The sequence below is a fragment of the Macaca mulatta genome, chromosome 12 (genome assembly GCF_049350105.2).
Source record: "Macaca mulatta isolate MMU2019108-1 chromosome 12, T2T-MMU8v2.0, whole genome shotgun sequence".
In the NCBI taxonomy this organism is placed as follows: domain Eukaryota; kingdom Metazoa; phylum Chordata; class Mammalia; order Primates; family Cercopithecidae; genus Macaca; species Macaca mulatta.
Window position 1 is genome coordinate 94,704,742 of NC_133417.1, and position 27,933 is coordinate 94,732,674.

General features: G+C 37.2%; 1 protein-coding gene across 1 annotated transcript in view; it reads left to right on the forward strand.

Annotated features, from left to right (window-relative positions):
- The window catches only part of ANKAR (ankyrin and armadillo repeat containing), a 77,448-nt gene that overhangs the window by 39,839 nt on the left and 9,676 nt on the right, over positions 1-27,933 (forward strand). Inside the window, exons 10-17 of the mRNA XM_015110530.3 lie at positions 2,610-2,714; positions 10,862-11,103; positions 11,960-12,128; positions 18,737-18,978; positions 19,148-19,301; positions 19,537-19,698; positions 21,374-21,480; positions 23,993-24,115. Coding sequence (XP_014966016.3) covers positions 2,610-2,714; positions 10,862-11,103; positions 11,960-12,128; positions 18,737-18,978; positions 19,148-19,301; positions 19,537-19,698; positions 21,374-21,480; positions 23,993-24,115 — 1,304 coding nt within the window. The remainder of the gene's footprint in view (positions 1-2,609; positions 2,715-10,861; positions 11,104-11,959; positions 12,129-18,736; positions 18,979-19,147; positions 19,302-19,536; positions 19,699-21,373; positions 21,481-23,992; positions 24,116-27,933) is intronic.

The following is a 27,933-nucleotide window of genomic DNA, read 5'->3' on the forward strand; positions in this document are numbered from 1 at the left end:
TCATACAACCATTCTGTTTTTCACTTTTAGTACAGTATTCAATAAATTACATGAGTTATTAAACACTCTATTATAAAATGGGCTTTGTGTTAGATCATTTTGCCAAGTTGTAGGCTAATTTAAGTATTCCAAGCACATTTAAGTTAAGCTAGGCTAAACTATGCTGTTTGGCAGATTAGGTTTATAAATGCTTTTCAATTTATAATATTTTCAACTTACAGTGGGTTTATCAGGACATAACTACATCATAAGTTGAGAAGCATCTGTCCGGGAAAAAACGTAGTATATACAGGGTTCAGTACTATCCTCAGTTTCAGGCATCCACTGGGGGTTTTGGAATGTATCCTCTGCAGATAAGGGGGGGACTATTGTAAAATAAGGAAATTATTAGGCCGAGGCAGGTGGATCACGAGGTCAAGAGATAGAGACCATCCTGGCCAACATGGTGAAAACCTGTCTCTGCTAAAAATACAAAAATTAGCTGGGTGTGGTGGCACGTGCCTGTAGTCCTAGCTCCTCGGGAGGCTGAGGCAGGAGAATCACTTGAACCTGGGAGGCAAAGGTTGCAGTGAACCGAGACTGTGCCACTACAGTCCATCCTAGTGATAGAGTGAGACTTTGTCTCAAAATAAATAAATAAATAAAATAAATAAATAAATAAAATAAGGAAATTATTACCTGTTTTAAAAAAAAGGAGACACAACCTTAGTACATTACAGTGTTCAGCTGTGAATAATAATCGTATAGACATCATGTAAACACTTAACATTGATTTAACTAAAAGCTATAAATATGGAGAAAGGGAAGAGGAAAGAGCAATGTTGAAAGAGGTAATTTCCTATTTTTCATAACATGAAGTCAATGAAGTCTAAATCAATGTAGCAAAACACAGCAATGTGTATAAATATGTAGAAATAAGGAGATCTATAAATCATAGAGGGTTATAGGGAAGAGTCTAAACCGATTGTATATGGAGTGATGAACACAGAAAAGTTGGGAGGGTGGGGCCAGGAACCACTAAGTTTTGTTATAGGCCATTTAGTAACATTTAACTCTGAATCATGCACATGCATCACTTTGATAAAAATAAAAAACTAAAGCCAAATAAGAGAAACGAATTGGAGAATGAGAACTGATTTTTTTCCAACAACTCATTTTAGGATAGGATAAAATATGTTTTTAAGATTTTCAACCCCATTCTACTGATTCAAGAAGTCTGGCTCAATACCTGACGTTAGAATTTACTAGGTACTGGGAACATATCCCAAATACTGGATATGAGCCCCAAGAGATATTGGAAAGTGTTTTCAATGCTTATTTGTGTGCATTTGTATCATTTCGTAGTCTTGTTAGGAGGAAGTGAGAGGATCATCCTGTTACTTTTACTAGACTAAATGATTGTAAAAACCTACCTTAATAGTAGGAAGCTCTGCCCCCTAACAGGAATGGCCTAAAAGCACATAAAAATTCACCAGGGCTGCTGCTTCCTACAGCCATTGTGGGGGAAGTCCTGACAATGACACAAACAGAACAAATAACAGTGAGCATCTGGCCACTGCTGTTTTGCCTTGGGCCCTGCAATAGCTCTCCCTCCTCACACTACCCATTTCCACTATGTGTAAAAGAAAAATCAGTTTATTAGAGGTCTCAGGATGAGTTCTTGGAGTAGAAGCTGAATTTTAAAAGAGAATGCCATGGAATGGTAGAGCCAAGCTAGATTTAGGACAGATTTGGTAATAGAGTGGCTGGCTAAAGATATGAGGAAAAGATTGTCTGTTTTTTCCTAGCACAATAGACATGTATATTTGTAATATCTTCTGTCTGTAGTACAAGTTCATCCAAGATTTTATTTAAAGTATCTTTTTTATACTCAGGAAATGTATAAAGCCTCATACCTAATTTAATGGATATTAAATTTTTATTGACAATACTGTGGATTACTTTGCTATTCTTGAAAACCCACATTCAAATTTTATTTAACAACTAATTTTAGCCAAGAGAGATGTATTATTTTCCAAGGGAATTTGAAGTATGTGACCACCCAATCTAAGTCACTCAGACCAAAGATTAAAAATTTCCGCCAGGCATAGTAGCTCATGCCTGTAATCCTAGCACTTTGGGAGGCCAAGGCAAGTGGATTGCTTGAACCCAAGAGTTTGAGACCAGCCTGGGCCACATGGCAAAATGCTGTCTCTGCAAAAAATACAAAAATTAGCTGGATGTGGTGATGCACGCCTGTAGTCTCAGCTACTAGGGAGGCTGAGATGGTAGATCACCTGAGCCCAGGGAGATTCAGGCTGCAGTGAGCTGTGATCATGCCATTGCACTCCAGCCTGGGCAACAAACTGAGACCCCATCTGAAGAAAAGAAATTTCAGGATTTTTTCATTTACTATGTAGACTATAAACCTCAAAGATCATGGGCTGATGGAATTTGTCACTACTTCACAGGGAGCTGTGCACAGAGGGGAATTTAATGCATGCAGTTGGTGGTAATAGTGGTGACCTCAACCCTTGGTTTTACTTAGCTGGTACAAAAAACAGAATCAAGCATTTCATTGCCTCTTGTATAAATTACAGCTGTGTTTTTCTGTTGAACACTTTAAACAGAAATGTTACAGTCTGAAAGCTATAAACGAAGGATGATGGCTGTCATGTCTTTGGAAGTAATTTGCTTAGCAAATGATCAATACTGGAGATGTATTTTGGATGCAGGTGATGCAAACTCTATTAACTATCTTTTTTTAATGCTATTTTATGTAGAGCTATATTTTATTCATCAGTCATTTTTAAATATATTTTTGATTGTAAAGGAAAAATTTTAGTAGATTTTAGGTTTCTTTTGCTAAGATCACTTCATTTACCTGTCAGCCATATATTTTATTTTCCACATGGAGGCTGCACAGGATCAAAAAACTATATCAATTCTATTTGTCTAAAAGCTCAAAAAATTAAAAACTGATGTTAAGTATTAATTTAACTTTTAAATTACTTTACCACACTACTTTTATATTTACTTTCATTTAGAAATTATTCCTATTCTATACTTTGCACAATTTACTTTTGAAATTAAAAATAGCAGATTTAGTGTCAGGTCTGGTGTGTAACTAGCTCTGCATTTAGAACTTAAGATAATTGCTTAACATCTCTTAGTTTAGTTTACTCACTAATAAAATGGCTCTACTGGGGTCCATTCCAAGATGGCCAAATAGGAACAGCTCTGGTCTGTAGCTCCCAGCGTGACTGGCACAGAAGACAGGTGATTTCTGCATTTCCAACTGAGGTACCTGGTTCATTCCACCAGGACTGGTTGGACAGTGGGTGCCACCCATGGAGGGCGAGCCGAAGCTGGGCAGACATCGCCTTACCCGGGAAGCACAAGGGGTTGGGGGATTTCCGTTTCCTAGCCAAGGGAAGCTGTGACAGACTGTACCTGAAAAAATGGGGCACTCGCACCCAAATACTGTGCTTTTCCAACGATCTTAGCAAGCAGCACACCAGGAGATTATATCCCACGCCTGGGTCGGCAGGTCCCACACCCACGGAGCCTTGCTCACTGCTAGCACAGCAGTCTGAGATGGACCTGCAAGGCAGCAGTCTGGCAGGGGGAGGGGCATCCGCCATTGCTGAGGCTTTAGTAGGTAAACAAAGCAGCCGGGAAGCTCAAACTGGGTAGAGCCCACTGCAGCTCACCAAGGCCTGCTGCCTCTGTAGACCCCACCTCTGGGGGCAGGGCATAGCTAAACAAAAGGCAGCAGAAACTTCTGCAGACTTAAACGTCCCTGTCTGACAGCTCTGAAGAGAGCAGTGGTTCTCCCAGAATGGTGTTTGAGCTCTGAGAATGGACAGATTGCCACCCCAAGTGGGTCCCTGACCCCCTTGTAGCCTAACTGAGAGACACCTCCCAGTAGGGGCCGACTGACACCTCATACAGGCGAGTGCCCCTCAGGGACGAAGCTTCCAGAGGAATGATCAGGCGGCAATGTTTGCTGTTCTGCAGTTTTTGCTGTTCTGCAGCCATTGCTGGTGATATCCAGGCAAACAGGGTCTGGAGTGGACCTCCAGCAAACTCCAACAGACCTGCAGCTGAGGGACCTGACTGTTAGAAGGAAAACTAACAAACAGAAAGGAATAGCATCAACATCAACAAAAAGGACATCTACAGCAAAACCCCATCTATAGGTCACCAACATCAAAGACCAAAGGTAGATAAAACCACAAAGATGGGGAGAAACCAGAACAGAAAAGCTTAAAATTCTAAAAACCAGAGTGCCTCTTCCCCTGCAAATGATTACAGATCCTCACCAGCAATGGAACAGAGCTGGACAGAGAATGACTTTGATCAGTTGACAGAAGTAGGCTTCAGAATGTCGGTAATAACAAACTTCTCTGAGCTAAAGGAGGAGGTTCAAACCCATTGCAGGGAAGGTAAAAATCTTGAAAAAAGATTAAATGAATGGCTAACTGGAATAAACAGTGTAGAGAAGACCTTAAATGACCTGATGGAGCTGAAAACCATGGCACGAGAAATACATGACACATGCACAAGCTTCAATAACTGATTTGATCAAGGGGAAAAAAGGGCATCAGTGACTGAAGATCAAATTAATGAAATAAAGCAAGAAGAGAAGTTTAAAGAAAAAAGAGTGAAAAGAAACAAACAAAGTCTCCAAGAAATATGGGACTATGTGAAAAGACCAAATCTACGTCTGATTGGTGTACCTGAAAGTGAAGAGGAGAATGGAACCAAGTTGGAAAACACTCTTCAGGATATTATCCAGGAGAACTTCCCCAACTTAGCAAGGAAGGCCAACATTCAATTCAGGAAATACAGAGAACACCATAAAGAAACTCCTCGAAAAGACCAACCCCAAGACACATAATTGTCAGATTCACCAAGGTTGAAATGAAGGAAAAAATGTTAGGGGCAGCTACACAGAAAGGTCAGGTTACCCAGAAAGGGAAGACCATCAGACTAACAGCGGATCTTTCGGCAGAAACTCTACAAGCCAGAAGAAAGTGGGGGCCAATATTGAACATTCTTAAAGAAAAGAATTTTCAACCCAGAATTTCATATCCAGCCGAACTAAGCTTCATAAGTGAAGGAGGAATAAAATCCTTTACAGACAAGCAAATGCTGAGAGATTTTGTCACCACCAGGCCTGCCTTACAAGACCTCCTGAAGGAAGTACTAAACATGGAAAGGAACGCCCAGTACCAGCCAATGCAAAAACATGCCAAATTGTGAAGACCATTGATGCTAGGAGGAAACTGCATCAACTAACAGGCAAAATAACCAGCTAACATCATAATGACAGGATAAAATTCACACATAACAATATTAACTTTAAATGGGCTAAATGCCCCAATTAAAAGACAAAGACTGGCAAATTGGATCAAGAGTCAAGATCCATCCATGTGCTGTACTCAGGAGACTCATCTCATGTGCAGAGACACACATAGGCTCAAAATAAAGGGATGGAGGAAGATCTACCAAGCAAATGGAAAGCAAAATAAAGCAGGGGTTGCAATTCTAGTCTCTGATAAAACAGACTTTAAACCAACAAAGATCAAAAGAGACAAAGAAGGCCATTACATAATGGTAAAGGGATCAATTCAACAAGAAGAGCTAACTATTCTAAATATATATGCACCCGTATACAGGAGCAACCAGATTCATAAAACAAGTCCTTAGAGGCCTACAAAGAGACTTAGATTCCCACACAATAAATAATGGGAGAATTTAACACCACACTGTCAATATTAGACAGATCAACGAGATAGAAGGTTAACAAGGATATTGAGGACTTGAAGTCAGCTCTGCACCAAGTGGACCTAATAGACATGTACAGAACTCTCCATCCCAAAGCAACAGAATATACATTCTTCTCAGCACCACACTGCACTTGTTCCAAAATTGACCACATAGTTGGAAGTAAAGCACTCCTTAGCAAATGTAAAAGAACAGAAATCACAACAAACTGTCTCTCAGACCACAGTGCAATCAAACTAGAACTCAGGATTAAGAAACTCACTCAAAACCGCACAACTACATGGAAACTGACCAACCTGCTCCTGAGTGACTACTGGGTAAATAACAAAATGAAGGCAGAAATAAAGATGTTCTTTGAAACCAATGAGAACAAAGACACAATGTACCAGAATCTCTGGGACAGATTTAAAGCAGTGTGTAGAGGGAAATTTATAGCACTAAATGCCCACAAGAGAAAGCAGGAATAAAAAAAAAAAAAAAAGAGAGAGAAAGCAGGAATTGGTCGGGCGCGGTGGCTCACGCCTGTAATTCCAGCACTTTGGGAGGCTGAGGTGGGCAGATTGCAACCATCCTGGCTAACATGGTGAAATCCCATCTCTACTAAAAATACAAAAAAAATTAGCCAGACTTGGTGGTGGGCACCTGTAATCCCAGTACTTGGGAGGCTGAGACAGGACAATGGCGTGAACCCCAGAGGTGGTGCTTGCAGTGAGCCGAGAACGCACCACTGCACTCCAGCCTGGGCTACAGAGCGAGACTCCATCTCAAAAAAAAAAAAAAAAAAAAAAAAGAGAAAGCAGGAACAATCTAAAATCGACACCTAACATCACAATTAAAAGAACTAGAGGAGCAAGAGCAAATAAATTCAAAAGCTAGCACAAGGCAAGAAATAACGAAGATCAGAGCAGAACTGAAGGAGATAGAGATACCAAAAACCCTTCAAAAATTCAGTGAATCCAAGGAACTTGTTTGTTGAAAAGATCAACAAATCTGATAGACCACTAGCAAGACTAGTAAAGAAGAAAAGAGAGAAGAATCACATAGGCGCAATAAAAAATGATAAAGGGGCTATCACCACCAACCCCACAGAAATACAGACTACCATCAGAGAATACTATAAACACCTCTACACAAATAAACTAGAAAATCTAGAAGAAATGGATAAATTCCTGGACACATACACCCTCCCAAGACTAAACCAGAAATAAGTTGAATCTCTGAATAGACCAATAACAGGCTCTGAAATTGAGGCAATAATTAATAGCCTACCAACCAAAAAAAGTCAAGGACCAGACGATTCATAGCCGAATTCTACCAGAGATACAAAGAGGAGCTGGTACCATTCCTTTGAAACTATTCCAATCAACAGAAAAAGAGAATCCTCCCTAACTCATTTTATGAAGCCAGCATCATCCTGATACCAAAGCCTGGCAGAGATACAACCAAAAAAGATAATTTTAGATCACTATCCCTGATGAACATCAATGCGAAAATCCTCAGTAAAATACTGGCAAACCGAATCCAGCAGCACATCAAAAAGCTTATCCACCATGATCAAGTCGGCTTCATCCCTGGGATGTAAGGCTGGTTCAACATCTATATATCAATAAATGTAATCCATCACATAAACAGAACCAATGACAAAAACTACGTGATTATGTCAATAGATGCAGAAAAGGCCTTTGACAAAATTCAACAGCCCTTCATGCTAAAAACTCTCAATAAACTAGGTATTGATGAAATGTATCTCAAAATAATAAGAGCTATTTACGACAAACCCACAACCAATATCATACTGAATTGGCAAAAACTGGAAGCATTCCCATTGAAAACTGGCACAAGACAGGAATGCCCCCTCTCACCACTATTCAACATAGTGTTGGAAGTTCTGGCCAGGGCAATCAGGCAAGAGAAACAAATAAAGGATATTCAATTAGGAAAAGAGGAAGTCGAATTGTCCCTGTTTGCAGATGACATGACTGTAGATTTAGAAAACCCCATTATCTCAGCCCAAAATCTCCTTAAGCTGATAATCAACTTTAGCAAAGTCTCAGGATACAAAATCAATGTGCAAAAATCACAAGCATTCCTGCACATCAATAACAGACAGAGAGCCAAATCATGAGTGAACTCCCATTCACAATTGCTACAAAGAGAATAAAATACCTAGGAAACCAATTTACAAGGGATGTGAAGGACCTCTTTAAGGAGAACTTCAAACCACTGCTCAATGAAATAAAAGAGGACACAAACAAATGGAAGAACATTCCATGCTCATGGATAGGAAATCCATGATTTCCTGAAATATTGTGAAAATGGCCATTATTGCCCAAGGTAATTTATAGATTCAATGCCATCCCCATCAAGCTACTGATGACTTTCTTCACAGAATTGGAAAAAAACGACTTTAAAGTTCATGTGGAACCAAAAAAGAGCCTGCATTGCCAAGACAATCCTAAGCAAAAAGAACAAAGCTGGAGGCATCACACTACCTGACTTCAAACTATACTACAAAGCTACAGTAACCAAAACAGCAGGATACTGTTACCAAAACAGAGGTATAGACCAATGGAACAGAACGGAGGCCTCAGAAATATCACCACACATCTACAACCATCTGATCTTTGACAAACCTGACAAAAACAGGAAATGGGGAAAGGATTCCCTATTTAATAAATGGTGCTGGGAAAACTGGCTAGCCATATGTAGAAACCTGAAACTGGATCCCTTCCTTACAGCTTATACAAAAATTAATTCAAGATGGATTAAAGACTTAAATGTTAGACCTAAAACCATAAAAATCCTTGATGAAAACCTAGGCAATGCCATTCAGGACATAGGCATGGACAAGGACTTCATGACTAACACACTAAAAGCAATGGCAACAAAAGCCAGAATAGACAAATGGGATCTAATTAAACTAAAGAACTTCTGCACAGCAAAAGAAACTACCATCAGATTGAACAGGCAACCTACAGAATGGGAGAAAATTTTTGCAATCTACCCATCTGACAAAGGGCTAATATCCAGAATCTACAGAGAATGTAAACAAATTTGTAAGGAAAAAAAAAAAAAAACAGCCCTATCAAAAAGTGGGCAACGGATATGAACAGACACTTCTTAAAGAAGATATTTATGCAGCTAACAGACACATGAAAAAATGCTCATCAACACTGGTCATCAGAGAAATGCAAATCAAAACCACAATGAGATACCATCTCACATCTGTTAGAATGGCAATCATTAAAAAGTCAGGAAACAACAGATGCTGGAGAGGATGTGGAGAAATAGTAACGCTTTTACACTATTGGTTGAAGTGTAAACTAGTTCAACCGTTGTGGAATACAGTGTGGCATTTCCTCAAGGATCTAGAACTAGAAATACCATTTGACCCAGCAATTCCATTACTGGGTATATACCCAAAGCATTATAAATCATGCTACTATAAAGACACATGCACATGTATGTTTTTGCAGCACTATTCACAGTAGCAAAGACTTGGAATCAACCCAAATGTCCATCAGTGATAGACTGGATTAAGAAAATGTGGCACATATACACCATGGAATACTATGCAGCCATAAAAAAGGATGAGTTCATGTCCTTTGCAGGGACATGGATGAAACTGGAAACCATCATTCTGAGCAAACTATCACAAGGACAGGAAACCAAACACCGCATGTTCTCACTCATAGGTGGGAATTGAACAATGAGAACAGTTGGACACAGGGTGGGAAACATCACACACCAGGGCCTGTCGAGGGATGGGGGTCAGGGGGAGGGACAGCATTAGGGGAAATACCTAACATACATGAGGAGTTAATGGGTGCAGCAAACAAACATAGCACATGTGTACCTATGTAACAAGCCTGCACGTTGTGCACATGTATCCTAGAACTTAAAGTATAATAATAAAAAAAAAAAATGGCTCTACCCCATAGGATTGTTTTGAGAATAGCTCTGTCCAGAATAGCTTTCTGAAATGTTGAAAATGTTCGGCTGGGCATGGTGGCCCGTGCCTGTAATCCCAGCACTTTGGGATGCCAAGGCAGGAGGATAGCTTGAGCCCAGGAGTTTGAGACCAGTCTGGGCAACATAGTAAGACCCTTTGTCTTTATATCTATATCTCCATCTATCTATCTACCTATCTATCTATCTATCTATCTATCTATCTATCTATCTATCTATCTGTCTATCTACACACACACACACAAAGAAAATGTTCTATTTGAAAATGTCCAATATGGTAGCCACTACCGTAATGTGGTTATTGAACGCACGTGAGATGCTCCATAAATATTAAACGAATAAATTAAAATTTGATTTATCACAGATAGTCCCCTAATATGTTCCTGAAAATCTGTACAAAAAGCTCTATATCCAAAAGGTGAACTATAGACTTAAAGAAGTGACGAGGGATGTTTCATTTCAGGTAGCTAAATAAATATGGTCTTTATTATATCTATTATATTTTCTATCATTTTGTGTGTGTCCTATAAGGGGCTTTCTGCTTATCATTGAATTGATGTAAGTATAACAGGCATCAAACTGAAGCCAGATTTTCTATTTTCACCATGCCCAATGATTTCTATCTTTGAGCCAATTGTAATTAATGAGACTAATGTTGCATTTTACTAGATTCAGCACTTTTTGTTTTTCACATGCTGGTATAAAATAAGGATAAAATATAATAAAATGCTCAAATACTTGCATAAGCAGTGCCATACAAAGTTGATGCAATAACCAAAACTGAACTGTACCATGTGGTAGCATAAAGAATTTATTTATCAATAATCTTAAGCCAGAATTCAGTGTTTCAATGGTGGCTTAAGGTTACTAACATAAAATGCATGATCACGCTCTGTGAAAATCAAATGTATGAACAATGAGAGCTGCCCATACCAAAGACAAGATGGAAGGTTTCTTCATATAGTTTCAAATGATAATTTTATAAATATTTTATACGATTATTTCATAATTATTTATATTATAATGCGCATAAATATTATTTAAATATTGCCATGATAAATTGACTAAAATGGTTACCAATAATTCAAGCTTTTTTATTTTTTTGCTCTTTTCATTACAGGCACCATTCCTGCCTTAATCAATCTATTAAAAAGTTCCAAAATAAAACTGCAGTGCAAAACTGTTGGGTTACTGAGTAATATCTCAACCCACAAAAGAGCAGTGCGTGCTTTGGTAGAAGCGGGAGGCATTCCATCTCTAATCAACCTACTGGTTTGTGATGAGCCTGAAGTACACTCTCGCTGTGCTGTCATTCTATATGATATTGCTCAATGTGAAAACAAGGATGTTATTGCCAAATATGTAAGTTTTTTTCATAGACCATTATTTTTGACTGACAATAACTCCCTCATATAGAAGTTACAAAAATAGAAACCCACTTTGCTATTCAATGACAAAACTCCCAGAAATACTGGCATGGATGATTCTTCTCAGGGAAGAATACAGCAGGGAAGAGGGAGCGAGAGGGCGTGCCTGATGAAAAATGCTCCACTGAAAAGTTGGCATTTGAGTACAGTCCAGAAGTAGAAGAGGGAGTATTTTCTTAAGTCAGTATATGTCGATTGCTTCTTGCTGTTTACCAATTACCAGTGCAGTGTCTACAATGGCAAATATTTCCTAATGGGGCAATATATTCAATTAATCTTAATTACTTCACTTAGATAGCTGTATTAACTGTCACATAATGTATCTTACCAGTAGACACATTTGTTTGTGGCACTCATTCTCTCCTAAATAGTTATTTACAGCAAGAAAGATTACAAACTTGTGTTTCTTTTTCTTTCTTTCTTTTTTTTTTTTATTTTTTTTGAGACAGTATTCTCTGTCACTAGGCTAGGGTGCAGTAGTACAATCTTGGCTCACTGCAACCTCCGCCTCCCAGGTTCAAGCAATTCTCCTGCCTCAGCCTCTCAAGTAGCTGGAACTACAGGCATGCACCACCACGCCCGGCTAATTTTTGTATTTTTAGTAGAGACTGGGTTTCACCATGTTGGCCAGGATGGTCTTGATCTCTTGACCTCGTGATCCGCCTGCCTCGGCCTCCCAAAGTGCTAGGATTACAGGGGTGAGCCACCACATCCAGCCAACTTGTATTTCTAAATAAAGATTACATTTATCTTAAACTAATTCAAATGTAATATTTTTTGTTTATTTTTAGAATGGAATCCCAAGTCTGATAAATCTATTGAACTTAAACATAGAAAATGTGCTAGTAAATGTAATGAACTGCATACGAGTATTATGTATAGGAAATGAAAACAACCAAAGAGCTGTCAGAGAACATAAAGGCCTCCCGTATCTTATCAGATTTCTGAGTTCTGATTCAGGTGAGCTTCTATCTCTGTATTATTTTATAATGACCAGATATATTAAGTGAAGCAAACATGGGGTTTGACTTGTCCTATATGAATAGATGTCTTGAATCTGTCTTTGAATAGATCTAAACATGTGTAATATAACCTTAATATCTAAAACACAAATTTTTTTTCCTAACTGCTAAACTATGTAGATAACAGTTAAATTAATTTAATTTAATTTAATTTAATTTTATTTTATTTTTCTCAAGATAGAGTCTTGCTCTGTTGCCTAGGCTGGAGTGCAGTGATCTCAGCTCACTGCAACATCTGCCTCCCGGGTTCAAGCAATTCTTCTGTCTCAGCCTCCTGAGTAGCTGGGATTACAGGCATGCATCACCACGCCCGGCTAATTTTTGTATTTTTAGTAGAGACAGGGTTTCACCAGTTGGCCAGGCTGGTCTCAAACTCCTGACCTTGTGATCTGCCCGACTCAGCCCCCCAAAGTGCTGGGATTACAGGTGTGAACCACCATGCCCGGCAGAAAACAGTTAAATTTAAACTGCTGGGCTTATAAAAATAATTGACTGTCAGAGGCATATTCTTTTAAAAAGTTTAATTAGACATGTTTACAATGGAAATACTGGCATGGATGATTTTAAAAATACATACAATATGACTAGGAGAGTATTTGCTACCTTGGGTGAATAGTACACATATTGATCATGGGTAGCTATTTTGCAAGTGACAACAAGGGTTTCAGATTTGTTAGATATTTGATGTCAAAATTCAAGGTTATCGGGAAGCATTAGGCCAATTATCAGTTCCTAAAGTGCATCTCAGTACCAAGAACATCAAAAGCCATGAGGCAGTTTCTGCAGCTACTGCAAATGGTCTCCTGGGTTCTGTAAGAATAATCTCATTCCAGTCAGCACATGTAACAGTGTAAGCTCCAAATATATGGTTTTCCCCAAATTTGGGGGAAGAGAAAATTGAGAAGAACTTGCCCTTTTTCTTCCTGCTCAGTATATCATTTGGCTTCCTCTTCCAGTTAACCAGGAATAAATACAAAATAAATATATTGGTTAAATGTAAGTTAAGATTTAAGAATAAGGGGAATGTAGAAGTGATCTTTCCTTTACTTTAAAACTTCAAATTTAAGCAAGTGTCATCTTCTAATAACTTCTATCGCGTGGTGACATCATTTGAAAGCCCTCTCCTTTCATAACAAATTCCTTATGATCTCTCTGTTCAAGTGTTCTTCCATCGTTTACTATGCTCTACTTTATCCTTTAAGAATAGCATTAGAGGTCAGGTGCGGTGGCTCACACCTATGATCCCAGCACTTTGGGAGGCTGAGGCAGATCACTGAGGTCAGGAGTTTGAGACCAGCCTGGCCAACATGGTGAAACCCTATCTCTACTAAAATACAAAAATTAGCTGGGCATGGTGGTACATGCCTGTAATCCCAGCTACTCGGGAGGCTGAGGCAGGAGAATTGCTTGAATTCAGGAGGCGGAGGTTGCAGTGAGCTGAGATTGCACCACTGCACTCCAGCCTGGGCAACAGAGTGAGACTCCATCTCAAAAAAAAAAAAAAAAGGAAAAAAGAATAACATTAAAGAGGGTCAGCTTTTATGTATATTTTAAATCTATAATTTTTACTCATTTATAGTCATTCTTTATCTCTTTTTTTGTTTGTGTTTTATCTAACTAATTAAAATTTAAATATAGGGACTAGATCTTCTCTTCCTGTTTTCCTTTTCTCAATCCCAGATGCTGTAACAAAGTACAAATTGTAGCAGCAATTTGAATAAATAAATAACAAATGAGTTCATTCATGAAAGAAAACTATGGTATGAAATACATTATTGAAATAAAAGTATTTTTTCCAACACCATAATCTACATTATCTGCTCACTCCAATGAAGATAATTTAAAATAAATTTTAATTATTTTTTTCTTTTTAGGTAAGCCCCCCTATATAACTTTAGTGCTTTAGCAAATAGTCCTCTTGGATGTTAGCTGGGTTGTTAAGGTATAGGAGATCAAAAAGGCATATTATTAATTCCAGTGTCTTCTTTACCATGTGAGCTACTCTAAGATTTCATGTATTAAAATGGTCCCAAAGTAGATTCACATATAGTTTCTTGAAAAGATGGATTTGTTAACATCTCCTTAGTCTGAGTCTCTATGTCCAGAGCAAGCCTACCCTTGCTAAATTTGATTTGTTTTAGGCCTTTCCTTCACCCATTTAGCTGCTTGTATTCACATTCTTATATACATATATTCATGTATACATGCTTTCATTCCTACAATGCTTCTGATTTCATATGGCACCCAACTTTCCTGTTCTGTGTTAGTAACAAAAGCTTATGACACCGCCACAGAAACTCAAATATGTAACAAAAGCATACAGAATTTTCTCAGTTTCAAACTGAGAAAAACTTAAAAGATCACCTCATTTTTTTCTTGAAATGATTAGTCACATATTTCTGCAGAAATTGATTTTCTCCAGACCCTTGTGATGTTATACAATATGTAGTATTATATACTCCTAACATTCTAAAATCTGAAAACTTTGGAATTATGACCCCAAAAGTTGTAGATAAAGTCTGCCTTCACCATTAGTCCTCCTTTACCCAACTCTTAAAGTTGGAGTTCCTTAAGCTTCCATTCTTGTCATGCTGCTGCTTTCACCCAGCATACCCTTCTTTAACTCTTATTCACTCCAAAGGAACTCTACTAGGTTTGCAATCTATTCTTCCCAGTTCTTTATCCACATCCCTGACGTCTTCCCTGAGCTTTAGAGCTACTTTGGATTACTGAATAGCTTAGTAAAGATACTTCCATTCCTTTCAGAATTTGGGTCCAAATGAGAAACAGACAGGAATCAAATAGAGATCCAAACTTCAGCCTTATTGTTGGAAAGCTTGCTTTGAGAAAACAACAAAAAGTGCCAAAAAGAACCTAAACCATGCATTTGCAATGACTCATTCTTCAAACTAAAAAAATTATGTAACTCACTATTCTTCTCATGGGGAAGAATGAGTAAGGGGTAAACTTTTATTCTTAATATTTCTGAGTTGGCCATGGGTGGAGGAATTTCTACTTTTTGTACTGATGCAGGAATATTGGGTAAGGGAAAGAATGGTTTCCCCTATACTCTCTTAATTTTATTAATCTTTCAGGGTTAACATTCCAAGTGTTACTTGAGTGATCTAATTAAAATGTAAAGTTGATCATATCTTCTTCTTTAAATTACTCAGTGACTGTCACCTAGAACATGGTCCACATTTCCAGCATGGCCTATAAGCCCTTTTTACTTTCCTACTTCAAGAGGAAGTGACCCTGTCACTCCCTGTTTCTCTGATATGACTCTCAAGTAATATTTAACTTACTGCTTTATTCTTTACTCTGGTCTTTTCTTTTGTTCCACAAGGTCAAGGACCTTGTTTTGTTGGTTCACCATTGTTTCCCTAGTGCCTGGGACAGTGTCTAGCACATAGCTATTCAATAAATATGCACTAAATAAATGATTAGATGATTAAATGAAGAAAATACTCACAATAAAAATAGTTAATGTGTTTGACATAAATTGATATAAAGTGGGTGTAGAAGTTGGTATGAACAATAAGGCCTTAATAGATAATTAACCTTGATAGTATATGAAAAAACAAATGCTGGATTATAGAGCATCTAAAGGATATTGGTAGCTACATGAATGCACAAACACTTTTCTATCTAGTTTTGCTTTTGGAAATATATTGATATTCTACATAATCAAAAAATTAAATGTACAAGGCTGGGGGAAATGAAAACTGAAAGAAATAAACAAATTTATATAACTAGATTTAAAAAGAAAAAATGAATACAAATAATTTTAAACACAGTACATTATATACCCTCTTTCTAAGGGTAAACACAAAACAAACTACACACAGATTTTGAGTTCTTTTTAGTGAGCTTGTATGTCACAGTGATATGGGTAGAACAATTCTGAACCCACATGATAAGTACTGTAGGACTGAAGAAATGAATAAATGTGTTGATATTATTGGGTTCTTACTATGCAAAGAAATGTGCAGAATGTAGGAAAGCAATAAAGAACCCTCTGGGGTTGGATTGGAATCAGAAATGTATGTGTGTATGTATCAGTGTGTGTGTATACACATATACATATATATGTATACATATTATATATGTGAATTTATACACACACACACACATATATACATATACATATATATATGATCCAGAAGCAATGATATTCCAGTAGCAGTGAGCATACCGAGCACCCAAATCTTGGTTTCTAAATATCATCCCTCATTAAAAGGAACCAGAGCTTCTTGGAGAAATAGTTGATTCCAGGGCAGGGGCAGAGAAGGTATATGGTGAGTCAAGAACATCATCATATGGTGACAAAGTAATAAAATCCTTTTTTTACGGAAAAAAAAAAAAAAAAAAAAAAAGGAGGCATATCTATAGGACACAAGGACAACCTGAAGGGGCTCCCACTGGCCAAATCTTAGACAATTTGAGTAACAACATAAATAAGAAAATACACCAGGCAGAGTGGCCCATGCCTATAATCCCAGCACTTTGCGGGACCAAGACGGACAGATAGCTTGAGCTCATGAGTTCAACACCAGCCTGGGCAACATGGCAAAACCTCATCTCTACTAAAAATGCAAAAATCAGCTGGGTGTGGTGGCACACGCCTGTATTCCCAGCTACTTGGGAGGCTGAGGTGGGAGGATTGCTTGAGCCTGGGAGGCAGAGGTTGCAGTGAGCTGAGTTTGTGTCACTGAATTCCAGCCTGGGTGACAGAGTGAGACCTTTTCTCAAAAATAAATAAATTAAATTAAATTAAATTAATGGATTATAACTCATTGAATAAAATAGGAGCCTGTGCCCTCATCTTGATAAAAATTGGATAAACAAGGAAGCAAATAAATAGAGAATAGGGTAGGGCTCTTCCTTATAGCAGAATGTCAACTGACAAATGTGAAGGAGTGGTAGATTTGGAAAATTAGTATTTTGCAAACAGCATAGTAAAGATTGGTTCAGGCAAAAATTATAAATGGTTGCTAAATCTTGGGGGCAAATTTTGATATTTACAAGTGTTTTGCTCCTTATTAGTTGCAAGAGGGAAAATAGCAACTATATAGTAGAGAAACTGGATAATCAAAATTAACATCACCATCGAGGAATAGATGGACATTATATAACTCCACAGAGGATATCCCTATAACATAATGTCACTTTTTTTTGAAATGAGGTTGCTATGTTGCCCGGGCTGATCTTGAACCCCTGGGTTCAAGCAGTCCTCCCACCTTAGCCTCCTGTGTAGCTGGGATTACAGGCATGCACCACTGCACCCAAGCCATAATGTCACTTTAAAAATATTCTGGATGGAGATGCATATCTTGAGTCATGAGGAAACATCAAAGAAACCCAAATTGAGGAAAATTCTCTAAACTAAATGGCCTATATTCATTAAAAATGTCTATCTCATAAGAGACCAAAAAACCCCTGAGAAAAGGTTCCAGATAATAGAACACTAAAGAGACATAACTAAGTGCAATACATGGTCCTGGTCTGGATCCTGTACTGGAAGAAAGTAAATGTGATAAAGGACATTACTAGGACGGTCAACATAATATGATTAAAGTACTGCATCTACTAATTGCCTTGTAGTTACATAAAAAGATAGGCTTGTTTTTAGTAAATACACACTAGAATATTAAAGAGATAAAAGGCCATGATGTATGCATACAACATACCCTCAAATTTAGAAAAGCAGATTATATAGATAAATGGATAGAAAAACCAATATGGCAATATATTAAAAATTTATAAATCCAGGTAAAGGTATACAGGAATTCTCTGATTTATTCTTACAACTTTTCTATACGTTAAAAAAATGCAACTTGTTAAAATATAGGAAAATGTTTAGACTCACCAATACCAAAAGTACAAAACAAGTTGAGGCAGCATTTTTATCTATCAAATTTGAGCAAAGTTGATGTATTTATTTTTAGTGATAACACCCATACTCAAACACAGTAACATTGATACTTTTGAACTCTGATTATGGAAGGCTAAGATGCTGTTATCATTTTTGATAAGCAGTTTACTGAAATGTACTGAGTTATTCCAGTAATTCCTCTACAAAAAACACAAAAATTAGCCGGGCATGGTGGTGCACACCTATAGTCCCAGCTACTCAGGAGGCTGAGGTGGGAGGATGATGGAGGTTGTAGTGAGCTGAGATCACACACACCACTGTCCTCCAGCCTGGGTGATAGAGCCAAACCTTGTCTCAAAAAGAGTGGTGGGGAGGGAATGTTTTAATTGTAAGTAAAAATGCAGGTTATTGTTTTAAAATACAACTATATCAAATACATCTATAACTATCTAAATCTATCTTCGTAAGAAATAGTACATGAGATTATGCCAAATGATTGATTGTGTTTAGATGGTAAATCTACCCAGTTTTATTTATTTCTACTTTTCTTTATTTTCTCTAAGCTTTTTTACAAATTTGATTTTATAATATGGGAAACTAATGATATGCTGCACTTTGATATTCTTATTTTTCATAAGGTTTATTTAACTTGTTCTTAAATTCATTTAAAGATGTGTTGAAGGCTGTATCTTCTGCTGCAATTGCTGAGGTTGGGCGTGACAATAAGGAAATTCAGGATGCTATAGCTATGGAGGGAGCGATTCCTCCTCTGGTGGCTCTTTTTAAAGGGAAACAAATTAGTGTCCAAATGAAAGGTGCAATGGCTGTGGAATCACTTGCAAGTCACAACCCTCTTATACAGAAAGCATTTCTGGAAAAATCGTTAACCAAATATCTTTTAAAACTCCTAAAGGTAGGAATTTTATGATTCCTGGTCATTTTTCTTAGATGATGTATTCTATTTTGAATTGTTAAGTGAATAGAAAAACTAAACCAATTCTAGAATAAACATTTTATAAAATACACATCCCTAAAGTGTTCAATAAATATTCACTGAATTAATGAAATATTTTTTAAAATAGGCATTTCAAATAGATGTTAAGGAACAAGGAGCCATTGCACTTTGGGCCTTGGCAGGACAAACACTAAAACAACAAAAATATATGGCAGAACAGATTGGATACAGCTTTATAATTAATATGCTTTTGTCACCATCAGCTAAAATGCAGTATGTTGGTAAGTTATTTTTCCTTATTTTTATTTTTTAGAGACAGGATCCTGCTCTGTTGCACAGCCTGGTGTGCAGTGGCACAATTATAGCTCACTGCAGCCTCAAACCCCTGGGCTCAAGTGATCCTCCTGCCTCAGCCTCCCAAGTAGCTGGGATTACAAGTGTGAGCCACTGTGTCCTCTGCGTAATGTAGAACAGGGCACTGGAGTATCATACATGTATCTTGCTTTTCTTTATCAGGAGGTGAAGCTGTCATAGCTCTAAGTAAGGACAGCAGGATGCATCAAAATCAAATATGTGAAGGGAATGGAATTGCACCATTGGTTCGCTTACTAAGAATTAGTACGATTGCTGAAGGCACACTTCTCAGTGTCATCAGAGCAGTGGGATCCGTTTGTATTGGTTTGTAAACTTATTCTCAATTTCTTAAATATCTGTAAGAACAAGAACAGATTGGGCAGAGAAATGGAAGTTAATCTCTCTTCCTCTCTATCCCCACTGTTTGAGCCCTAAATGGTATTTAATGTATAAAAGATTATTATAACTTTTTAAATTTGTGTAAGAACTTGGTCAGTACAAGTGGTGTAATTAAGAATTTTTTATCAGTCTTGCTCTTGAACAATGGCTAGAGAGGAAAATTAGGACAATAAGCCTTGGCTATTTTGACTGAAAGCAATCTCTTTTTTAAGTTTAAGAGAAAAATAGTTCTTTTGAATCTCAAGAACTATATGTTTTTGAAGATATAGAAGAGTTTCTAATGCTGAGGCACATTCTTGAATGTCTCTGTAATGATCATTTGTTTATATAACATAGAATTCATTGCAAAGGAATTGACATTTTGGGGTTCCTGAGAAAATGTGGAACTGTCAGTTGTGACCCACCAAAAGTTAAAATTTGGGTTCTTGCTGACCTTAATGAATGCAGGATGCTGACTGTAGACTGCTTCTTGCAAACAAGAGGAAAAATCTTTATTTCTAGATCACTGAATTTCCTCAAAATTAGTCCAGCTGAATGAAGTATAATAGGAATTGATTCTCACATTTTTTTCTCTTTGCTTGCCAAAAGTTTCTTGCAGAAACTCATTCACAATTCCAAGATAATCAGCCAGAGAAGATGTTTCTTTTTTTGGCCAGAGACTCTGACATAGTTATTTCTAAAGTTCTAGTAAATGATAACATATATGCAAGGTTGCCTGATATACATACACACACACATTATCAAATTTCTTCTCATTAGTTCATTTCAAAGCTGTCCACATCAGCTGTGTGTGTGTGTGTGTGTGTGGTGGGGGTGGGGGGGCTTGTGGGGACAAAGGTGTTCTTTTTTCCTTCAGGCTTCCCTAGATACAATAGGTCGGTGACTTCTCTTCATTGTTCACTGAGAGGCTCAATCTTATATTTAACCCATTTATTTAGAGTTAACCCATTTATATAAACCCACTGTGTATTTATTGTGACATTTAATATTGGCAAAAGAACAGAATTAAAATTCTTTGTCCATGTTCACTAGAAAGAAATGAGTTTCTCAACAGGAAATTGCAAGGAGTGGGGAAAAAGAGAGAGAGAGAGAGAGAGAGAGAGTCGAGTTTCTCTGGTGAGATTAGACCCGCAATTTAAAGTAGTATGTTATAAAGAGACATAGTAAGATTATCTTGTTAGCGTGTATAATTTAAGAAACCTAGAAATTTTAACTTGGTGATTTACTCTAGTCATTTTTGTAGAAGTAAACTTTTTATAGAAAACAATATTACTATGAACTTAAGTACATCACACATAGTATTTCTTCAATAAATGATAGCTATTATTATTCCTTGATAGTATAACATTTCTAATTTCCTTTGTTTTGTGACTTTTAGGAAGCCATTCACAATTCTAATAAGCTCTCCGTGTTTATTCACTTTGTCTTTTAAAAAATTAATTCAGGACTATTAAAATAGTGCCAATATAGCATACCCTTTTGTAATTTACTAACTGTATTACCTTAGAACACTTTGTCAACCAAAAATATCAAGCTATGTTTGACTTTACCATTTATAAGATGGAAAAAAAAATTACCTCATTGGCATGGACTCTTACAGGTGTAGCCCACACAAGCAATCCTGTCAGTCAACAGTTTGTTGTAGATGAAAATGCCTTTCCAGTACTTATCCAACTACTAAGAAATCATCCTTCTCCTAACATTAAGGTATATATAAAGGTTTACATTGTTTTCTGATATGGTAAAAATTAACAGAAATATAATTTTAAGAAAATTTTGTGTCTTTATTCAAGTTCATAAACATAAAAATATTTTATCTTTTAAACTAAATCCTATTTTTCTTGGAGAAATAAGCTAAAATAAAAATAAACAAAATCCTAGAAGTTTTAAACAAAAAGCTTGCTTCAAACCATAAGATACTAGTAAATTTTGTTAAAATAGGGTTTCTCCCAATATGACAAGAAAATCTTACGTTTTTACTCTTCAAATAAGTTTTTTCCTTAGATATTTGATTATGTATTCACAAAACTTCTTTTCTACCTCCCCAGACATCAGTTGCTAAAACTGGGCGGGGATAATGGAAATGTGTGACTTATATGGGAATATTTCTCAAATATTAGTGAATCTTGTCAGTACTACACTTCAAACCAGCCCTGCCTTCTGCCAAGCAGCCTCTGTTGGCTGGAGGTAATAGTTTTCTCAAGGCTGGACATTACAAAGAATTATTGTGAGTTGTTGAAGAGTCATTCAGTCTTCCATTTACTTCTACCAAAATGCCTTTAATAAAATAACATTTATATCTATTCAAATACTTTTACCCAGGCTTTAGAAATTTGGGACATCTATAGACGGCCAGGCAAGAAATTATAACAGCAAAAAAATATTTTATTTTCAAAATTTGGTATGCATGCTACTGGAGATGAGAAAATAGAAATAACATAGGAGGACAATATCTGAGTAAATAGCACTGTTTCTTTTTTTTTCTTTTCCTTTTCTTTTCTTTTTTTTTTTTTTGAGACAGAAGCTCGCTCTGTTGCCCAGGCTGTAGTACAGTGGCACCATCTCGGCTCACTGCAACCTCCCAGCTTCAAGTGATTATCCTGCCTCAGTCTCCTGAGTAGCTGGGATTATAGGTGTGCACCATACACTTGGCTAATTTTTGTATTTTTGTAGAGATGGGGTTTCACCATGTTGGCCAGGCTGGTCTTGAATTCCTGACCTCAAGTGATCTGCCCGCCTCGGCCTCCCAAAGTGCTGGGATTATAGGTGTGAGCCACTGCACCCAGGCTGTTTCTTTTTTCAATCTTTATTTATTTATGTATTTATAATTGAGATGGGGTCTCTCACTGTCAGTCAGGCTAGAGTGCAGTAGTGCAATCTTGGCTCACTGCAGCCTCGGCCTCCCAGTCTACAGTGATCCTCCCACCTCAGCCTCCTGAGTAGCTGTGACTAAAGGAGTGTGCCACCATGCCTGGTTAATTTTTTGTATTTTTGTTGGAGACGAAGTTTCACCATTTTGCCCAGGCTGTTCTTGAACTCCTGGGCTCAAGAGATCCTCCACCGTGGCCTTCAAAGTGATGGGATTACAGGCATGAACCACCACATCTGGTGCATTCTTTTAACAAATGTGTGTGTTATCATAAAAAATGTATCCATCTATATTTTGGTACATATTTTCAATGAGTTTTGAAACTTGTTTAAATAGAACATAAACACATTTCAATACTTTTTCTCAAAAGATTTTATAATGGACAAAACATTTCACAATAATTCAATAATCGTACTTTTCAAATTCATAATGTTTTTCATAGAAATGCACAGTATAGCACTTTAAAAACTTATCTGCTGAGTCCCAATAATATGCAAGGTTCATCTTCCTAATGGGCTTCAGAATGTACATTAAATGGTTCCAGAACTAGAAGAGGACAAAATAGTAGTACTATTCCTTAGACTACTCCCCAAAGCTTTGTTTAAATTAATAGGTGCTGCAGGCTGGGTGCTTTGGCTCATGCCTGTAATCCCAGCACTTTAGGCCATCAGGTGGGCGGATCATGAGGTCAGGAGTTTGAGACCAGCTTGGCCAACATGGTAAAGCCCTATCTCTACTAAAGATACAAAAGATCAGCTGGGTGTGGTGGTGCGTGCCTGTAATCCCAGCTACTTGGGAGGCTGGGGCAGGAGAATTGCTTGAACCCAGGAGGTGGAAGTTGCAGTGAGCTGAGATCATGCCATTGTACTGCAGCCTGGGCGACAGAGAAAGACTTCATCTAAAAAACAAAAAAAAAAAAAAAACAAAAAAGGTGCTGCATTAAAGCCTTACAACTCAATGGTCAATAGTTAACAAGCAGTTCAAAATAGCTTTTTAATCCATGTCAAAAAATTAAAAGAACTTTTTTTTAATATGGAAGGGATACAACTATGCACTTAGGATAATACCTCCTTACATGCTCTGCTGGCCCTTGTTCCCTTCTCCAGTGCCCTCAAATGGAGCTCTGTGGTTGGTCCCTGAACACAGAAAGGATATTTTCTCAGCTATTAAAAATTATGAGGGAGTTGTAAGTGCAGTTCTTTCAGTAGTAAGAACTGGAATCAATGGATTATATTTTAGCAGATTTTATAGTGTCTTTCCACAATGTATTCTATATAAATGCCTGCACAATGAAATGTGTAATTTCATAAAGTATAATTGAAAAGTAATTTTTGAAAACCACATGTTTAGGTTGAAGTGGCATTTTCCTTGGCATGCATTGTCCTAGGGAATGATGTGTTACAGAAAGACTTACACGAAAATGAAGGATTTGAGTATGCTGATGTCCTTTATCTTCTTCACTCAACAGAAAAGGTAATACCTTTACAAAATATTGAGGCTCATTTTGAAAAAAATTGTTTTTATGCCACATCCTCAAATTATCATCAAGTCTTCTTCATGCCAATATTCAATGTATTATTTAAGAAAAGACATGTAAAAAGATCTCTTTGTAGGTCATTAGTTTGTAATGATGTAATAATACAGCTCCATATCTTTCTGAGTTGTCCCATTTCATCGTTGAAATGCGGTAATTTTAATGTTTGGTGATGAGTCAAAAAACAAATCTCTTATGTCTCAAATCAAACCTTTAAAATAATTTTATGCCCTTTCAGCCCTCAGTCATTCACTTATCCAATACGCTAAAGTGGTGCTTCTCAAACTATTCGTGATGAAGAAATAGCTTTTTCCCAGCAATCTATTATGGAAGGATAAATTTTTTAACTTTAAAAATTTTGAAATAATCTTAGACTTTCCAAAAATTTGTAAAACCAGTATTCTGGTATATCCTTCATCTAGTTTTCCCAGCTGTCAACTAGAACATTAACATTGATACAATACTATTATCTGATTTGCAGACTTTATTTAAATTTTGCCAGTTTTCTCGGCAATGTCCTTTTTTTGGTTTTGTTTTTGTATTTTTTTAATTTAAAAAATTATTTTTATTTTTTTCAGTGTCACTTTTTGTTCCAGAATCTAATCCAGGGTCTCACATTGCATCTAAATGTCTTGTCTCTTTAGCCTCCAGTTTGTGAAGCTCAGCCCTTCTTTGTTTTTCATGATTTTGACATTTTTGATGAATCCAGGCCAGTTATTTTATAGAATATCCCTCAATTTGACCGTGATGTTTTCCCCTAATTAAATTGAAGTTACACCTTTTGGCAAGAATTTCACAGAAGTGATGTGGTCTTCTTTACTCACCTTCCCAGTACATCATACCATGAGGTATATAATGTTGATGTATCTTATGGGTAATGTTAACTTTGATTACTTGGTTAAAATGGGGTCTGCCATATTTCTTCACTCACTGTTTTTCCTTTTGTAGTTAATAAGTATCTTAAGGTGAGACACTTTGAGATTATGCAAATATTTTGTTTTGCATCAAACTTTTGCTCACCAATCTTAGCATCCATTGATGCAACAATAATAAATGTAACATTTGCCTAAGGGCAATTTAAAAAATTCCCTTCTTCCTTCTGCGTTTATTAGTTGGTAGTCAAAGAAGTTGGTAGTTTCCAACTTTATTAGTTGGAAACAAAGAAGATTTGTTTCTTTTCAATGTTTAATCTCAGTTTTGTTATCCCACTGTTAATGATTTTGTGGACTGTCACTGGTCCACGGGCCACACTTTCAATAGCACTACCCTAATGAAATGAGAGCAATTTTCTGCAGGGCATTTCAAAACCAGGAAGAAAATTGCCAATGATGTTTCTCTCAGTTCCGTAAGATTTTAGAGGGATCAAGGAGGGTCAGGAGGTAGGTGGGAATTAACTCATGTTTTTTTTTTTAATTATAAAATTTTACTCTGTTGTGGTACACAAAAAGAGAAGTGCTGCTATAAAAATATGGGAAATATTTTGGGAGGTTGAGGTAGGCAGATCACTTGAGATCAGGAGTTTGAAACCAGCCTTGCCAATGTGGTGAAATCCCATCTTTACTAAAGAGACAAAAATTAGACAGGCGTGGTGGCACATGCCTGTAGTCCCAGCTACTTGGGAGGCTGAGGCAGGAGAATCACTTGAACCTGGGATGTGGAGGTTGCAGTGAGCCGAGATTGTACCACTGCACTCCAGCCTGGGCAACAGAGCTAGACCCCGTCTCAAAAAAAAAAAGAATATATATATATGGAAACTAATAGGGTGAGGACACTAAATGAATGACTGACTCTCTAAGCCACCTTTTGCCCCTCTGCTCTGTTCCTTCTAGATTTTACTCCCATTACCTTACTCCTCCTGTGCACCCTTCTTCTCCCTTTTATTACACATTCCACTCTCAAGTATTCTGCCTTTCCTCCCAGTTTGTTACCACTTGCTTCACTCTCTGGACCTTGCATTTGGCTTATAATAGATACATTATTGTGCATCAGTTCTATAAATGGTAGGGGATCTTAGAGAACTAGAAGGTTTAAGTATAAACCAAAGGATTTATCTGGACTTGGCTAAAATTTTTAATTCTAACAATCATCACAAGGCAAGTTAAAAGTCCTCTAGGGTTTCTTGTACTATATTTTGCCTCAAACTACCTGTCCTGCTGAGGCAATTAGTGCTCTTAGGGCTTTAGAGTACTAAACAACTGTGGTCCTTTGTTAAACCTATAGTGGGAGACTTCAGATTACACAGACGTGTTGTAGAAGTTAAAGGGGAAGGAGGGATGTTCAGCAACTAAATATGTCACTGAATGAATAGCTATCTTATGGATAATGACAGGAATGCAATAAAAATTAAGTCAGGAACCCAGGTTCTTGTAACTTCTAGCCACACTGATATTGTCTACCTGGAGATGTAATAGGTTATGTGTGGTTTTAAAATTAGAGTTTAACTATTTTCATGCTACCAAACTAGAATAATATATGAAATGGACCACTGAGATTGATTTTCACAAGCTACATAAAATTAGTCACATTAATGTAGTTACTATTATTCTATCTTTTTAACTAACTCAAATATGTGGGCTAATTAATTATGAATATACTTTTGAAGAGATGTTAGTGAGCATAATTAACAGGTACTCTTTTCCCATTCATAAATCAGTGGGTATAAAATGAAAATAAGTAACCAGTGGGTATAACCACCCTGGTAGATAGGTAAATGAAAATATGTATGAAGTAAAGAGTTTAAGACAGTTGACATTGGGGAAAAAAAGTATGGAAAAATATGTCTTTCCTCAAGGATTAGTTTTTAGCCCTCTGAACTGGGAATAGCCAACTTGGTTCTTGTCCTGTATCTGATACTAGCTGGCAACTATGGGATTCATTTTGAAACATTAATAGCCACTTTATAACCTAAACTATTTACTGTAGACTTCCACAGTGATACTGCAGGAGTGAACCCTACATGGAAAAGAAATGGAAATTGGTCAAGTCTTAGCATATTTCTCTCACTTCACTGTATCTGACCTCGATACACAAAGCATGCCCCTTTGGTTCATTTCCCATTGCCACTCTTTCCTAGTTGGCTCTAGGTTCTATTCTGCTGTCTGTTAATCCACCCTTTGACTATGACTGAGACCTAGTTTCTCAAGCCTCTGACTGTACCTAATACTTTTCTTTTTGCCTATTGCCAGGTGACTGGGTTTTTTGTGTATGTGATTTTTATTATGGAAAATTTCAAATATATATAAAATGACAGGGTAGCATAATGAACCTAAATGTTCCCACCTAGCTTCAGCAGTCATCATCTCATGGCCAGTCTTATTCCATCTATACATCCACTCACTTCTACTAAATTACTTTTGATGCAAATTTCAAGCATCATTTAATTTTATCTATAAATATTTCAGTGTGTACATGCAGCATTTTAATATTATGATTAATAATGGCAGAAGAAAATTCAGGGCTGGGTGTGGTGGTTCATGTCTGTAATCCCAGCACTTTGGGAGGCCAAGGCGAGCAGACACCTTGAGCTCAGGAGTTCAATACCAGACTGGGCAACACAGCAAAACCCCGTCTCTATAAAAAAATGCAGAAAATTAGCCAGGTGTGGTGGCACACACCTTTGGTCTTAGCTATCTGGAAGGCTGAAGTGGGAGCAGTGCTTGAGCCTGGGAGGTGGAAATTGCAGTGAGCCAAGATCATGCCACTGCACTGTAGCCTGGGTGACAGAGGGAGACTTTGTCTCAAAAAAAAAAAAAAAAAG